The following is a 17966-nucleotide window of genomic DNA, read 5'->3' on the forward strand; positions in this document are numbered from 1 at the left end:
CTCTTATCACTTGAGCTAAAGAAGAACCACTGTTAAGTACAAAGCTGTAATATTTATAGGGTTTATAAGCCTGTGTGGATCTCTAGCCACTAGAACAGTCTGGCAAAATCACCATAAAAACCCACCAGCATGGCCAAAAGATCTGCCCACCCACCTTTACAGTGATGACGGGATTGGTGTTGACAGTGGTGGTAGTGATATTTTAATCAGCCTCCATAAAAATACCCATCCAGGGTGATCAAGCACATAGTATTTTTGCAAACGTGCACACGAGGGTGACCTGATCATCAGCACTCGAGTAGCTTTGACGCTGAGTAGATGGAAGAGATACCCACACACACAGTCATGGGTTGTCTAGGGAATGACTCCCATTAACACTGAGAAAGGAAGTTGTACAAGTGCCTCAAGAGAAGAGATGCCCTCCATTCCTGGAATAGTAAATTGAGTCCCCAGCAATGGCAGGCCATGTAGGAAGATTACAATAAGCGGAGGGAGATAGAGGCATTCCTACCACCTTCCTCTTAATCCTTCGGAATCCGTTTAAATTGCCAAGTAAGCCAATATCATCAGAAAAAATGGATCAATGGCAGAATCAGTCCACCACCATGGTTACCTCCTATTTTAACTACTAGATGGCAAATAGTTATGGAGTCCAGAAGGAACAACATGACCTTCTCCAGCCGAATTCTTCTAGACAGACTGGAAAGATTTCATCGAGCACAGGCGTTGGGAGGTTTAGTTGGGACCATTTGAGTGCCTGAGGTCATAATCTATGCCTGAGGGATGAGATAAAGCATCCGCCTTTGTTCTTTTCTACACTTATCACTGTTACTCACCCAAACCTACTCTCCATACAGATGCTTCAGGAGCCAGCTCATCAGCCCAGTGAGTTACAACAGCTGATTGCATGGGGGAAATTTAGATCCCAAGCCACTAGGCTGGGAGCAGAGTGGAGGAAGTGCTCTCAGTCCCTGGGAGCAGGAAGTTGGTACCTTGCTTTGATCCAACAGGGGTTGTGGTGCTAGAGGGATCCAGAAGCAGTGTAGCCTTGCTCTTCTACTCAACAGGAAGATCGCAGTGATGCAGAGACTGTCCTGAACCCGAACCCAAACCCAAACCCTGCCCCTTAACACTCCCTACCTTTGGGAAAGTTTGAAAGCATGTTAGAAATTAGCAGTTGGCTCCTGCCTCTATAAGGAGCCCCTCCAAAACCCCCTAACTTTGGAAAGTTTAGATCCAGATCTGCACTTTGTAGTACCATGGTAATTGTTGAGAATTGAGAAAATGTATATAGCTCACCACATTTCCCACAGTGACAGCTTTAATATCACCACTGTACTCACCTATCTCATCACTAGGCTTGTCTTCCATGGTCTCCACTTTCAGGGTTTCATAAATAGCTGACTCTCTGTCTTCATTAAAATCTTGATTCAAAAGAAGAGAAACAAAAGATAAGTATCAGGTGGACTTTTGTTAATGAACTAATTATTGATTTGTTTGTGTTTCTGAACCAATGGTTCCAATATATTGTCTAAAACTTAGAACAAAATCCAGAGTCAGGAGACTTGGGTTCCATGCCCAGTTTGCTGCTGAATCATCTGTAATCTTGGGCAAATCACAACTGCTCTAAGCCTCCCTTCCGCAAAATGGGTAGAATAACATTTACCTGCTTCAGAACATTAATAAAATGCTTTGAGATCTCTGGATGAACGGTGCTTGAGAAATGGAAGTATATCATTGTGAATGGGAGTCACAACTGTAATTGTTTGACATGATGCAATGACAATGATGTTTTAGAGCCAGACTGCTAATGACTGCTGTGAAATAGCAGGACCCCCTGTGTCCCCCAAGCCTTCAGAGACCTCCCTCAGTGTCAGTGGGGTAAGTTACTCAGAGAAGTGTTTGTACATAACAAAAAGCAGAAAATCCTCACTGGAAGCCCTTTGCCTTTTAAGGAAATCACTCATATTTGAAACAAAGTTCAAAACTCAAATTAAATACGGAAACTCACTAGCGGTATGAAAATCAGTGGTTTTCTTGGTCTCCTCTGATATTAAGAGATCAGTGGCCCTGGATGTGCAGCTAAAGGCCTCCTTGACATAAAGTACAGTGTTGTAATGATTTTCTTCCTTATGGTCTCTAACAACTTGAGCTTTTTCCATCAAGCTAGGAACATCATGCCTAACAAAACAACAAACAAAACGTAAGAACAGCCATACTGGATCAGACCAAAGGTCCACCTAGCCCAGTATCCTGTCTTCCAACAGTGGCCAATGCCAGGTGCCCCAGAGGGAATGAACAGGTAATCATCAAGTGATCCGTTCCCTGTCTCTCATTCCCAGCTACTGGCAAAGAGAGGCTAGGAACACCATCCCTGCCCATCCTGGCTAATAGCCATTGAAGGACATTTCCTCCATGAATTTATCTAGTTCTTTTTTGAATCCTGTTATAGTCTTGGCCTTCACAATATCCTCTGGCAAGGAGTTCCACAGGTTGACTGGGTGTTATGTGAAGAAAACAAACCTGACATACCAATTTCGAGTATCCATCAGTCACTGAGGCATATGCTTTCCGGCTTTCACATACTAAAGACATTTCCTGTACATTTTGGTGATGCGAGCGTGCTAACAAATGCTGTAAAAAGTCAATGATTGGGACACAATTTTCTGCTCCAGTCGGGATCACCAATTCAGTAGCTCTACACAACTTTGAGGAATTATTTTTTACATCCTGGAGGGAGGAGGAAGACATCCCATCACTACTGAGGTAAGATGGCGGCTGGGTGTGTGGGGCGGGGGGGGGGGGCGGGGAGGGTGAATATTGTCCAACTAGATAGACAAATTTCCACAAAGGTACCAAAATCAGAAACTTCGCTCTTAACTTTCCATAATAACCAAGAAATCAAAGGTATGTTCAGGCACTAAATCATGAACTAACACAAGTTTCACAGCATCCTTAACAGCTGGTACATAGGAAGACAAAATTCCCCTTGCTGAGGAAGAGGAAGCAAGTGACTTAAATAACCGAGGCAGGGCTGAAGCTTTCCTAGATCCCCTAGACCTTCTTGCCCAAAGGCTCTAGTTCTTGTCAAGCTTGGAATCGCACTCCCTCTAGGAAGATCACCACAGGCAACTACACAACATTAAATTTACAGCACAAGTTTTACCACATGCAGGCTGACTGTTCTCTGCCAGGCCCTGGCAGCTGCATCGATTTCCATAAGACTTCGATCCAGGCAGTATGTAAATCAGCAGATTCTGCAGACTGATAAAAAAAGAAGTACAATCATCAGGGACATTGGAACAAAAGGACATACATTTTATTGATGCATGTTAATTTCACAAAGCCTGTTGTAACCATTTCCTCTCCGCCTCCCCGTGTCCAGGGCTGTATCTTTTTTTCTTACTTGTGATCTTTTGCTTTACATTGAGGCTAGGGATGAAAGCTGGACATTCCAAGAAATTGGATAGCAAACTATGAGCCTGATTCAAAGCCCAGTGAAGTCAATGGAAAGATTCTAACTACAAAGGTCTTGGCCATAGTCGAGCAATCTTATATCTGTGAGCGTACTGGATAAAATCATTAGATAATGTTATAACAGAGCAACATGGCTTGAGACTGTAAAGAGCTGGGGCAGCCCTGGCTCCACTGTGAGTTAGGGAATACACTTTGGTTACCATGTCACTACAAAATTCACCGAACCTCCTATGTGCCAGGTATTTGACATTCTGTTCTTACCAGGAATTTCTTCTTTCCGTTTGCCATTGTGATCTCGAAAGGATAATCAGCTTTCACAGCTTGTGCCTCGCGTACCGACTGCACCTAAAAAGCATTTCTATAAAGAATCCTCCACAGGTATGTGCAACCTCTAAGATTTGCTATTAGCACTTTTTAAAAAGTTTTTTAAAACATTCTATAATCCTGATGGATGAAAAAATTTAAAACATGTTGAGCCAATTTTTCCAGCAAGTATAAATCGGCATAGCTCCACTGACAGTTGAGGACCAGGCCCAGTGTTACTTGACCTCTTTGGTTATGCCAAGTTGAACATAAGACCTGCCATACTGCGTCAGACCAATGGTCCAGCTAGCCCAGTATCCTATCTTCCGACAGTGGCAATTGCCAGAACAGGGCAATTATCGAGTGATCCATCCTGTTGTCTAATCCCAGATTCGGGAAGGCAGAGGCTTCCGGACCATCTTGGTTAATCACCATTGATGGACCTATCTTTCATGAACTTGTCTAATTATTTTTTGAACCCAGTTATACTTTTGGCTTTCACAACATCCCCTGGCAATGAGTTCCACAGGTTGAGTTTAAAATCTGTGAAGAAATACTTCTTTATGTTTGTTTTAAATCTGCTGCCTATTCATTGCATTGGGTGCCCCCTAGTCCTTGTGTTATGTGAAGAGGTAAATAACACTGCCTAATTCACTTTTTCCATGCCATTCATGATTTTATAGACCTCTATCACATCCCTCTTTAGTTGTTTCTTTTCTAAGATGAATTGTGCCAATCTTTTTAATCTCTCCTCCTATAGAAGTTGTTCCAGCCCCTTTGACAATGTTTGTTGCCATTCTCTGTACTTTTTCCAATTCTAACACATCTTTTTTGATATGGGACAACCAGAACTGCATACAGCATCCAAGGTGTGGGTGTACCATGGATTTATATAGTGGCATTATATTTTCTGTCTTATTATGTATCCCTTTCCTAATTTTTCTTGACATTGTCAGCTTTTTTGACTGCTGCTGAGCACTGAGCAGATGTTTTCAGAGAACTATCCATGCTGGCTCTAGAACAGCAGTTCTGAAACTTTAGCAACCCGAGGACCCCCATTTTGATTTAAAAATTTTCATGGACCATCAAGCTGGTTTCTCATTTTTTCCAGGGATGCTCAATCCCCACTCAGCCCCAGGCCCTGTCCCCATTCCACCCCTTCCCCCATGGCCCCACCCTCACCTCCCTCCTCTTCCCTGCCTCATTCTACCCCCTCCCCCAAGCGGTGTGCGGGAGGGATGGGGAGGAGTTGATCAGCGGGGCCAATGGCCCTGGCCATGACTCGCGGACCCCCTGGAGCCAGACATGACTCGCAGACTCCTTAGAGTACCTTCGCAGACCCCAGTTTGAGTAACTCTGCTCTAGAATCTTTAGAATCTCCGTATTAGCTATCCTCCAGTCATCTTGTATAGAGGCTGATTTAAGTGATAGGCTATATGCTGGAGTTAGTAGTTCTGCAATTTCATATTTGAGTTCCTTCAGAACTCTTGAGTGAACAACATCTGGCCCTGGTGACTTATTACTGCTTAATTTATCAATTTCTTCCAAAACCTCCTCTAGTGACACCTCAATCTGGGACAGTTCCTCAGATTTGTCACTGAAAAAGGATGGCTCAGATGTGTTAATTTCCCTCTCATCCTCTGAAGACTGATGCAAAGAATTAATTTAGCTTCCCTGCAATGGCTATGTCTTCCTTGAGTGCTCTTTTAGCACCTCGGTTTTCTAATAGCCCCACTGATGGTTTGGCAGACTTCCTGCTTCTGATGAACTTAAAAAATATTTGTGAGTTTGTGTGTCTTTTTCTAGTTGCTCTTCAAAATCTTTTTTGGCCTGCCTAATTATGCTTTTACATTTAACTTGCCAAAGTTTATGCTCCTTTTTATTTTTCTCAGGAGGATTTGATTTCCAATTTTTACAAGATGACTTTTTGTCTCTAACTGCCTCTTTTACTTTGTTGTTTAGTCATGGTGACGGGGTTTTTTTTGGTCTCTTACCTTTTTTTTATTATTATTTGGGATATAACTTTAATATGGTGTTTTTTTAAAGGTTTCCATGCAACTTGCAGGCATTTCATTCTTGTGACTATTCCTTTTAATTTCTGTTTAACTAACTTCCTCATTTTGGTGTATTTCCCCTTTTTGAAGTTAAATGATTCCGTGGTGGGTTTCTTTGGTATTTTCCCCCCTACAAGAATATTAAATCTTATTACACTGTGGTTGCTATTACCAAGCGGCTGACCTATATTCACCTCTTGGACCAGATCCTGTGCACCACTTAGGACTAAATCAAGAATTGCCTCTCTCCTTGTGGGTTCCAGAACTGGTTGCTCCAAGTAGTCATTAATGGTATCTAGGAACTTTATCGCTACATCCTGTCCTGAGGTGACCTGTATCCACTCAATATGGGAATAGTTGAAATCCCCCATTATTACTGAGTTGACTTTATACCTCACATGATAATTTTCTTTGCTTCTCTGCAGAACTACTACAGCCCACTAGTTTGTATTTTAAAAGAGAAGTGAAAGGAAGTGCTGCCCTCTGGAATCTCTATCCCTGTCCCAGTGTGCATCAGTCTTAAGACTTTGCAGCGCACCACCCTCAACTTTGGATAACGAGTCAAGTTGAGTCCATCTTACCCTCCTCCTTGTCCAAATTCTTAGTAGGCTTCTCAGAAGTGATAGCTGGTCATTTAGGAATCACACAGCAAGATCTGTTTGCATTCTACTCCCATATGTGTACAAAATAGAAATTATTAATTCTGTGTGGGTCCAATCCTGACAGCTCTTCTGGTGTGGAATTCAGTAGGTGTCGAGGGCTTGCAGCACTGGGCCCTGTATTTGGTAGGACTGTAAGGAGGAAGTCCTGAAGTCTCACGTGATACCAACTATCCTTCCAGTCTAGGACGGCTAACTGCAGTTTGCTCTCCGGCTGGCCAAGGCTACTCTTGCATGATCCAGGAGGGTCAATGAAAAGCAAGGTGAGATGCAGTATCTGTAGAGAAGCATGTGCCATCTATAGCACTCTCAGCTCCAGAGTGTTGAACTCTGATTCTCCAAAAGTTACAGAGCCTGACTACTGCCTTTAAACAGGAAATTGGATGCAGAAAATATCACCTTGGTTATAAAGGAAATCCTCAGCCAGCTGATCACAGGAAGATTCCTCTCAGTGCAAATACAAATACAAGAAGCACTTCTGAGAGTCTCTCTAAAACAGCTTGAAATGTGTCTGATCACAGGTTTTACTTACTATGTATATGGAGTAGCATCCAGGGAGGCATAACTGCAAAACACCACCATACCAGTTATCAATAGGAAAAAATATCCAGGCTATCAAAGACGGAGAAAGTAAATCATTTATACACCTATTGCATCTCCACGTTTCTTTGTAAAGAAGTCGAGGGTGGTATTATGAAGTCAAAACCAATACTTTGCCCATGTAAATTTCTATTTAAACAACAAAACAAGTGTTAGAAAAAACCAAGATGTAAATCAGTGGTGTTGATTCTCTCATGTATTGCAGACTTTGCCACCAACTCACTATGCGACTGTGGGCACTCCGGGCCTTAGTTTTCCCAGCTGTAAAATGGGTGGTATGACGCTTAATGTGTAAAGTGCCTTTAGATTTACAGATGAAAGTAATTGTAGAAGTGCAAAAGTCGTTATTACATATAGATACATGCACACACATGCCATTCTCTTAGAAGCCACATGTTTACGGGAGTTAAGTTCCCAACTCCCATTGACATTTAATAGAAGTTGGGTGCAGAACTCTCACAGTCCCTTTGGTAGCCCCAGCCTACGTTCCTTTACATATAGTTTAAGGTCTTGCCTTATTAAAACTGAATGGACCATGTTGGTAGCAAACTGAGAAGGGCTTTTGTAAAGGAAGTGAATGAAAATGGAACTATACAAACTTCCCCAAAAATGTATGTGACTTATTTAACAAAGATACAAACCAGTTAAATATGTTGTTTTGGCTAAACCTACAGTGTATGGCACCAGGAAATGAACAGAGACCCTGTCCCCAATAAACGTACACGTTTGATTTATGTGGAGACTGGCTGGTCGCACTGGCTGGGATGAGCCTATGGAGACTTTCCCACCTATAGGTTGCTGCTCTGAATCCTTTTCCATCCAGTTCCTCTCTCAAAAAAAGCCCTGTGTGAGCATTTGTAGAAGGTGCATCATCTTAGATTATTAGTGACCTTTGAAAAATAATTCAAAGAACATTATTTTTCATCTTTCCTACACATTGGCAGACTCCCCCAATGGCAGATTTTTTTTTTTGCATACTCCCTTAAAATAGACATCAAAATTAATCCGCTGTCACATACATGGGAACAAGATCTAGTTATGTACAGAACTGCTAGCCTAAATTAGCATGGTGTGGAGTTATATGGCCACCTACAAATGACTGGCCAGATTTTCTGGAGTGCTTAGAACGAAGTAGCTCCCACTGAGACTCATGGGAGCAGAGCACTTTCTAAGACCACTTCATTTAGGTGTCTGAATGGGAACTGTTGGGCACCAAGGTCTTTCGGAAGTCAGACATCTAGAACCTTTTGGGCCATCACTACTCCCCTTTCATCTTCGTCCCATGGAATTCCAGTGAAAAAACAACTTTACACTTGGATATGCTCTAGTAGAAGATCTCAAAGCACTTTACAAAGATGAAGCCTCAGTATCTCAGAGAGAGATATACAGATGGATGAACGAAGAGATTAAGTGTTGCTCATGGTCACTCAAAAAGTCCGTGGCCACCAAGGAATAGAACCCAGGGTCCAGGATTCTAGCCACTGAGCCCTATTTCCACTCCCTACCGAGCAAGAAGCATTAGACTAGACACTCCTAAGAGCACATTAATGCTGCTCCATAACTTAAAATGGGTCAAAGATGGATTATACAAAGCACCGTCTCCTACGATCTCTGTGCAGAATTGAATATGGACATCTGGGAATGTATTTACAAACTACAAATTGAAACCTATTCCATTTAGCAGCTAGTAGAGAACCTTTACCAGATCTCTTCTGACTTCTTTGGAAGGAGTGGAAGAATCAAAACAAGAGAGACAGCTATGCTACCCTAAAAACCAGAATAAAAACAGCAGGCACTGAATACAAATTAGATGTTGATACAGAATACAGATCCTGATTTAATACATGCTGAAATCCATCCCTATTCAGCAAAGCACTTAAGCATGCGTTTAACTTTCATATATACTTTGTGCACACTACCACTCTGAACATCAGTAGGATTTAAACATCTGCTTAATTGCTTTGAATTGAGGCCATATTCATAAGGCTATCACATATATTCTAAATTGTAGTCAGACAAATCCATGTTCTTTGTTAAATTGAATGAGAATGTAGATAAAAATCTATTCAGTTTCACTTTTTCCGGCTTTCATTATCTCAGCAATCTGTTGGGTTTTTTTAAGTGGTAAAATAAGGAAGCTGTCAGAGCTACACAGAATCTTCCCACTCCTGCTGTGATTAAATCAGCTGGAATAAAAAGGGAAGTTAGAAATGTACACACCAGACTTTGTTCTAGGCATTCTTAGCAACAGTGCAAATATCCACTCCCTTTACAAATATTTCGATGAAATGTCAATCCATTACACTTTGAAGAAATTAAAGCCCATTATTGCTATGAAAGCAATATTTTGATGTAAATTTACTGTGTACTAAGTACATTGCTTAAATATTTATACTAAAACTGACTTAAGCAATGACAGCACTTTTACAAGGTGCAGACCTAGCTTCCCATCCTACAAACATTTAAAGAGATGCGTAACTTTAAACAGTAAATGCTTGAAAGAACGGGACAGCAGTAACACTTTCAGATTTAAAAAAAAATGATGTCCTTTGAATTAGCAATAAATACTGAAATATATTCCTTAAATAAATATTGTAATTTTACGTATTTTTGTATTAATATGCAGGCTACACAGTACACAGTAAAAAAGGCAAAAAAAATTGTTTAAAACTGGAGAAGAATCATTTTACTTTTCTACCAAACATTTATAATCAAATGTCAAAACAAGACATTTTTAATCGTTTTATGGTCAATTTTGACATGTCACACAGGCAAAGACATTTCTAACTTCTTATTGTATAATCACAGAAATTAAGAGCCTAAAAACACATTCCCTTTAATTATACATTTAACTTCTTTGTTTTGGACTAGAGACCAAACAGGACTTTAACTAGATTTCTAGTGACTACCTTTCCCATGGAAGATTTTATACTCCAAACCATGCATCTATCCAGAAAGAACACTAACCATTTTATCTTTTCTTTTTTTCAAGTAACTTTCAAAAATCAAATCAGCTTCAACAGCCATTGTAATAAAATTCCCCGGGCCAGGAGCTTTTCAGTATTCTGATGTTGAGTAGAGCAGGTGAACTTCCTCATTTATCTTCTCTCTCCACCACTTCTCTTCTCTGGCGAGGTCACAGTGTAGCAGACAGCTATTATGCTTTTAATCAGTTTTATAAGCTTCCCACTTCCTCCCCGACTGTTTTGCACATGCCAGTAAACACATGATTTCTCTGCTGCAGCTCATCTGTTAGCAAATTCCAAACTGGCTAAAACTTGCCTGCCTTCCACTATTTCATGGGAAAAACTTCTGGTCTATAGCAGTCAGGTTGCTGTCAACTCTTTGATTTGTCTTATCATTCCAGCCCCCAAACTTTTCAATTGGGCTTCCCAAACTGTCTAGAAACATTGTAGCTCTCGCTCCAACAGAGATTTGACTTCTGTCTGCAAGTCAACCCTCAACCCCTTCCTGGGACTCCTCCTCATGCTGCTTTCGTTGCTTTTTGTGAACCTTCCAGGTCTTGTTTGACATTACTTTTGTCCATCTTTGATTTCTGCAAGCATCACCATCCCTTGCTCCATTTGGGGTCAACAGGAACACCAGCTTACAATTCCTCTCCTATGAAACTAGATCCCACTGTTACCAGGGTTGCCTCTTTTCTACCCAAGTGGTTAGTCAAGCTTCAGGGCTACTAGGGATGTTCCAGCTGGAAGCAGAAATTGATGGAGTCTAGTATTTTGTTTGATGCAGTCTTGTTTACTTACAAGGAATGTACAAAGTCCTGCTCCTCCAAACACAGGAGGAACCAAAAACAAAAGGAGGAGTTTCTAAGCTTCCAGCACCAAGCTTCTTTAGCCAACAGATCCAAATGTGCTCTCTCCAGCTTTTCACACGGTACTGTGCTCACAGAGGCTATTGCTTGACTTTCTTACTTTTCCTCTGCCTGAGCCTCTCTCTGTGTTCTTGTCTGTACTCAGTTTGTGTCATCTTTTACACATCTAGCCACAGGATCTAATGGAACCTCCTGCCTACCTGGGCTAGTTTCTGAGCAGATTCTATTAGGCCTTCCTTTAGGTGTGGCCTTTAAGTATTTCTTACAACTATCTTAAGCGAAGGGCATGTTCACACATCAGTTTGAACACAACCCATCACAAGGTTTTACCCAGCTTATAACACAAGGAAATACAAGACAAAACGAAAAGCCTGAAAATAACTCTCTTTTCACTGGGCTCAGCATATTAATGCATCCCTCTAGAACCAGCCAATAGTAGGTCATGCAAAAACCAGCCAGCTATAAACCAGAACTTTTTAATGTAACTTTTGGACAACAATAGGTGTTTATTGCAATTACTCTCCTTAGAGTACATAATCTTGAGAAAAACCTCTTCATTTCCCCATTGGATCAAAATGCATTAGAATATGGTTAGTGATGGAGAAAGTTTGAATTGGCAATGTATTCCCTTGTTTCAGTGGAGCTTGGTACCCAACCCTGTCTTTCTTTGGTGAAAATCAGGAGTAACTCCATTGAAGTCAATGGAGTCACAGTATAAACCAGAAGAATCAATGTATCCAAGCCATTTACATCTTGACAGCTTAAGGGCTGCTACAGTATTCTATGTGATGAAGAGCAGGTTTTTGCCATCAACCATACCTTTAATTAAAAAATAAAGATATCAAGACAAAGCACAGTACACAGTTATTTATTGAAATACTTGAAAAGGCCGCAATGGAAAAAATAGGTTTGTCATGAGGATTTTATATTCATTAGATTAGTTGATCCATTAAAAAAGGTGCTGTCTAAAGGTAATTCTAACCAGGTATATAACCCACTGTGAACCATGCAACTAATACACATTAAAGTAGAGTAAGCACGGTGTACTATTGTAGTTCTACCCCACACACAGCTTTTACAAGAATGATTTATCGTGAGGAATTAAACAGCAACACTTTTTGAATTATAAACATTTATAATATACAAATTGTTTTCCATCTGATCTGAAAGGGCTATAAAACATAGTGGAAAGTGAAGCAACACAGAATTACACAAAGCATATGAAGTCTGTCTGGCAGTTTTTAAAGTTTACTTTTTTCTTTTAAAAGAGGACTCTCAGACAGTTAAACACGTCAGAGGTCATGTAACATACAAAATAGTTAGGCCACATCTGCCACAGTGACTTTTTCCTTAAAATATAGTTCATTGGGTAAATTGGTTGGCTCTTCAGTTAAAAAAGAAAAAGAAAGCCACATATTCCGCCTTGTATAGCCTGTAGTCCCAAAAATAAACTTCAGATGCATTTGAAATAAATAAGTAATCCATGAACAAGTATGATCGTTGAGTTGAACCTACTCTATTGAAAATGAATTCCAATTATACACTCTCACTATGCTGAAACATCTAAGAACAGTATTTCTAATAACTTTTTGGGAAGCAATGTCTTACTGCCTTAATATATACAGATTATTTACAATATTCCCTTTTAGCCTCACAAATTAGGCCATTTTAGTTGGCTGTTACAATGCAATTTTTTCCACACATTATGCAATACTGTAGTTATAGCTTTCATTTAAAAGAATCTTATGCACGAATTACAAATATTAATAAAGTAACTCTGCATATATAAATATTTCTAGCAGAATTTAAAGCATTCAGAATGTACATAATTTTTTTAAATTTTTATTTGGTAGGAGCCAGGTACTGCTTTTCAGATCATCGCTGCTTTAATAATGCTCTGTACATGGCAAAACCCAAAACTGCAAAGACTGTAGCACCAAAACTTGCTCGAAGCCAAAATGTGGAACTTTTGAGGTCTGCTTGTGTCACATGCCTGCAGTTTAAAAAGATAAAGATAATTAATTTCATGACAGGAATGTCAAGCACTTTGTTATGTCAAATAAAAATCTGCTTTTGGAAAATTATTAATACTTGTCACGCTTAAGCAGCACACCACTAGGGTTACAAAGTTTTAATCAATGCAAGCATTTATACTTCTCTTAAAGGCTTAGGACCTGATGCTGCAGGATCAAGTCATTAGTCAACTGTGAATGGGCGGAGGGCGGAACTGACTTATTTGACAGCAGCAAAAATTACTTCCTAAGGGAAAGCAGCTACAAATAATTAATTGCACATCCAGAGTGAGCAAATATCCCAGCACAGTGAAATACTAGTAAGATAATATTTTTAAAGGCCTCAGTTCACATATTTCTGCTTTTCAGAATTAAACCTTCCAAGCAATGTTGTATTACCAGTTATTTAAAGTGCTGTCTTGCAAGCAGTTAACTGACAAGTGACAAGTAATACTTCTCCAAAAGCTAGAACCACAACAATGACAATTTGCAAATCCCTCCCCAATATATAATCACAAAAAGAGCAACAGGTAACTGTTCATCACAATACTAAATTGAAAACTGTTAAGAGAATGACATGCTAGTGGAACAGGCAGTGACAGTGACATGAACAGAAGAAAAAAAACAATGTAACAATAGGATGAAAGTGGTTGGATGACATAAAAAGCCACATTATTCATGACAAGATAGATACAGCCAATGAGCCACATCTCCCAGATACCACAAATAAAGTTTGTGAGCATGCTCAGTTAAACACTGCTAGCCATCTTCAAAATAGTCTCAAGTATGACAGCTTACCATAAAGCAGTAGATAAAGCGTTAAAAGTTATTACAGTGACCTTAATTTAAAGCACACCAAGTTTCAAACTGATTGTTATGGAGGTGATTTACAGAACCCACATAATATAGCTGAGTTTATATATCTTATAAATTTGTATAACTATATTGAAAATAATGGGTTATTTGTCTGAAGCTTTACAAGCAGTTACAGCACAAGGAGTACACAGATATTCTGTGCATATACCATGTGCAAAACAGAGAGTTAGGTGACTATACAATGTGAATTACAGAACTATCATGCTGCTTTATAAAACATGGATTATGTAGTTGTTGTTACCACAACATACAAACCAGTGTAAAATATTGTTTAGCAAACATTTGTAGTAATAACATGTCCTGTATATAAACACTTATTGTACATATAAATTTGCGTACTAGGGTATCACACACTGCAGAACAGACACAGGCTCTTCTGTTTATTTCTACTGAAGTGAAATGAACAACCACTCACATCTGCTCTCCAAATTCCTATTCTTACTCAAAAGTTCCCTGTGAGATTATGATCTTGAAACAGACCAAACTCATGGTTTCTTGCAAGCATTAGTTCCCACAACTAATTTCTAAGAAATATCTCAGACTAGATGTCAAGTAGTTTGGTTGTTTTTTTAAAGGCGAAAAATGGCAAGATCACCCCATTTAGGATATCGTTACCTGTCTTCAAGTAAATGTGGATCAAGAGATGACTCCATGAAGATGGAATCTTCTACAGAGCTGACGGCGTGCACCTGATGAATAATACTGCTCTCCTCGTCTGCTAACAGCATGGCACCCAACTCATCTATATGGAGTCTTAACCTTTTTTACACACATGCACAGTTTGCAGTTCATAGCATGGTTCAAAACAGGAAGTGACTCAATGTATGCCACACTTACACCTCACACAAGTTATATTCAGCTGCTCATTTGTTTTCATCTAATTCTTTGCTCTTGTGCAGTTGTTAAAAACTTAACATATAAAAATAGGAATTTGTTCAATGGCTAACTAGGTAACTAAATTAAATACAAAAAAAGAGCATGCTTAAAGACCTAGGAGGCTGTAGCATTAACCAACAAGAGCAAGGAATCTGCTATAAAAGCTGGAAACCTATGCTTCTTGACTTTTATTTTACCCCAGGATACTGCAGTACACCTTACACTGTACACTACAAGTATGTCTTCACTACACACATTTAAAAAAGGTATGCTCTTAACTCAGGTTAGCTAACTCAAGCTAAAATAGTAGCAAAGACATAGGAACTCATCTTTTAACTCAGGTTAGCAGCTTGAGTTAAACCTATAAGGGATCCTGGGGTTGAATTCAAATTGCTAACCTGTGTTATTAGCCAAGCTGCTATGTCTTCACTGCTACTTGAACCCAAATTAGCTAACCTAAGTTAAGAACACCTTTCTGTAATGAAAACATACCCTAATTGCAGAACTTCAGCAAAACAGGCTGTGTTAATACAGGAGTATTAGCTCTACTTCTGATGGATTTCCTTTACTATTGTTGGGTCAAGTCTGTACTTTAAGAAAATATAACTTTAAAATGTTTTTGTAGAGTGAATATGTACACTAAAACCTCAGTTTCAAAACCCCTTAAAATATAGAACAGCGTGTGTATATACTGACAAACTCTGAAGGGTGTATATTTTTGATATACTTAACAGCTCAAAAAAAATTTGAAATTGTCTGACAAAATATTTACATATATATTTTAAATGCATCAGTTTAAAAGTGTGACTCTATACTTGTTTAATTTAGATGCATCTCAACTTGTCTACTGAAGCTCCATCTATCGTTCAAGTCAGTATTTACTACTATTTCCAATCTATAGTTTGGCCTTTTACAACATTTCTGCACATGTGAATATTAACAAGCATTACATAAGGAAGTCCTTGAGCATGGCTAAAAGTTATCATGTACCTTTAAAAGCAACTAAGGTAGTCTCATGATCATGCCAAAATCCTATTCCCATGTCAAAGCATCAGAGAATTTAATGACTCACTCACAGCATAGAATTTTTTTCTCCATTTAATCTAAGGCTCAGGGTAAAGCAGCTTTTCCTTTAACTAAATTAACCTGACCAAACTCTAAGGCCCAAGCCCTCATCCACTGAAACCAATAGGAGTCCTTCTATTGACGTCAATGAGCACTGGATCATGCCCTGTACTTTTTGGCAGAAATTCTTCCAAGGGAGTTAGGAGTCCAGAACCAACCAAAATTCAGTGGGACTTGGGTATCCAATTCTTTTGGGCTCCTTTGAAAGTCCCAGCCTTTACTTATAAATGTTTCATAGCAATCGGTGTACACAGCAAATGGAATCTTTCCACAACTCAATGCCATACTCACATCTCTTATTAAAATAACCCCAAATAACAAAAAGGGGAAGTTTTCCATGTGGTTCAACTTTAATGTGGTTATACCACATGAAATTTTGTCCCAAACTCTACAGCTTCCATAATAGTATCAAAGAAAGCTTTCACAGTTTAGGAGTTTCTTCTGATCTCAAATACACAGGCAAACTAAATATATTAAAATAATATTTCAAAATTTTAAAATGACGTGTGAGAGATTAGGAATCTGTAATATATGAATGGTATGTCAGAAGCTATTATACTAGTGTCAGGTTAGCCAATAATAGATACTTCCACTAACTCCAAATGAGGGAAGAATTTGGTCCCTATCTTAAACAAGTTTCAGAGTAGCAGCCGTGTTAGTCTGTATCCTCAAAAAGAAAAGGAGTACTTGTGGCACCTTAGAGACTAACAAATTTACTTGAGCATAAGCTTTTGTGAGCTACAGCTCACTTCATCGGATGCCACAAGTACTCCTTTTCTTATCTTAAACAAGAAGACAAAGATGATCCTAAATTAGAAATAGAAACTGATGCAGAGTTTTATGAGATCTTGCCCTCTAGTAATAAGATTTAGCTCATCAACTTCCTGTAGTTTATTAAGCTTTCAAAATAAGACTTCTATGTTAGACACATTTGCTCCACATTATATTTAGAAACAGAACCCAGGTTTAAAAATAATTTGGAAAGAAAAAGCACAGAACTTTGCTTCAAATTGCCCTAAAACATTGAGGCAAGTAGCTGTTTTATCACCTGCTATTTTAGTGACGTATGTTGCAGTCTAGAACAGTGTTTCTTTTAACAGACTTTAACAACTCACAAGAAGTTAGCATCACACAGTAAGCAAGATATTAACTGAGCATGCCTATTAATTACACCTGGGAACTGGTTGAACTGTCGGCCAACGTAGACAAGCTTTTAAGTCAACATTAGTAGCAGAAGAACCCCAAATTTGGGAAGATAATATTAGTTATAAAAAAATCTCCAAAAATTTCCACATGCTAACTGGCAAAGCATATAAAAAGAGTAGCAGATGAGGTCAACACCACCTTGTCATGACGGAAATGGACCAGCCATATGGATACTTACACCAAATGATAAATAATAAATTAACAAACAGCAAGCAACAGCAGTTTACTTTGACAAACAATATATTTTAGCCACAAGTTGTTAAGCAACTGAATTTAAAATAAAAACACACTAAGTATACATGCAAGTTGCTGCAGCTTTCATTTAAATATTACATTTAGGCACGTAATTTTCTATGTTGTAAACACATTCTGGATATTAGAATTTTTTCCCCATTAGCCATCTAATATATGAAAAGCAACAAGTGCATTTTAGTGCACACACAATGCCTGTGACAATGTAAAAAGCCAGTTCAAGATACCCCATTTGTAAAACAGTGCATTAGCATAGCTTTGCAAAATTCTGCTTGGCTATAGCCAGTAATGAGTGGTAGGAAATGGTCAATAAAAGAGCATTAATTTTCATCATCATCATCATGGTAGAAGTGAATACCTGTATAATTTGCCTGTATAATTTAACAGATTTTTATGGTGATTTTGGAAGGCTGTAAGAACATATTCCCTAAAAATGTAAGTGCACTACACCATAAAGTCTAAACACTTATACTGGATTCAGGGAACTACTCTTTTCTCTATTACAGTCAGTAAATAGTGCTTTTTTCCAGATTGGGTTTCACAGAAGGAGGGTTTTATAGGCAACTGAAACTGTAGGAACAAATCCTAAAACTGTTGAAATAATCATGTTTTTATGTGCAAGGTTTTTTTAAAAAAATATGTTAAATAAAACCCCACTCTTATTTCCACTATTTCAATTCCAGAATCTAAG

The 17966-nt window shown here is 38.9% G+C and overlaps 1 protein-coding gene across 4 annotated transcripts in view; it reads right to left on the reverse strand.

Annotated features, from left to right (window-relative positions):
* Window positions 1–11780: 11780 nt before the first annotated feature.
* RHOT1 (ras homolog family member T1) overlaps window positions 11781–17966 on the reverse strand; it is a 43260-nt gene continuing 37074 nt past the window's right edge. For 3 of the 4 annotated variants that reach the window (XM_077832900.1, XM_077832898.1, XM_077832899.1), the window contains one exon: window positions 11781–12921. In XM_077832900.1, the coding sequence (XP_077689026.1) occupies window positions 12804–12921 (118 nt within the window). In that variant the 3' untranslated portion in view covers window positions 11781–12803. Of the gene's footprint in view, window positions 12922–14431; window positions 14576–17966 lie in introns of all 4 variants that reach the window. The other variant, XM_077832901.1, reaches the window with a different exon arrangement.

Source organism: Eretmochelys imbricata, chromosome 14 (genome assembly GCF_965152235.1).
Source record: "Eretmochelys imbricata isolate rEreImb1 chromosome 14, rEreImb1.hap1, whole genome shotgun sequence".
NCBI lineage: Eukaryota > Metazoa > Chordata > Testudines > Cheloniidae > Eretmochelys > Eretmochelys imbricata.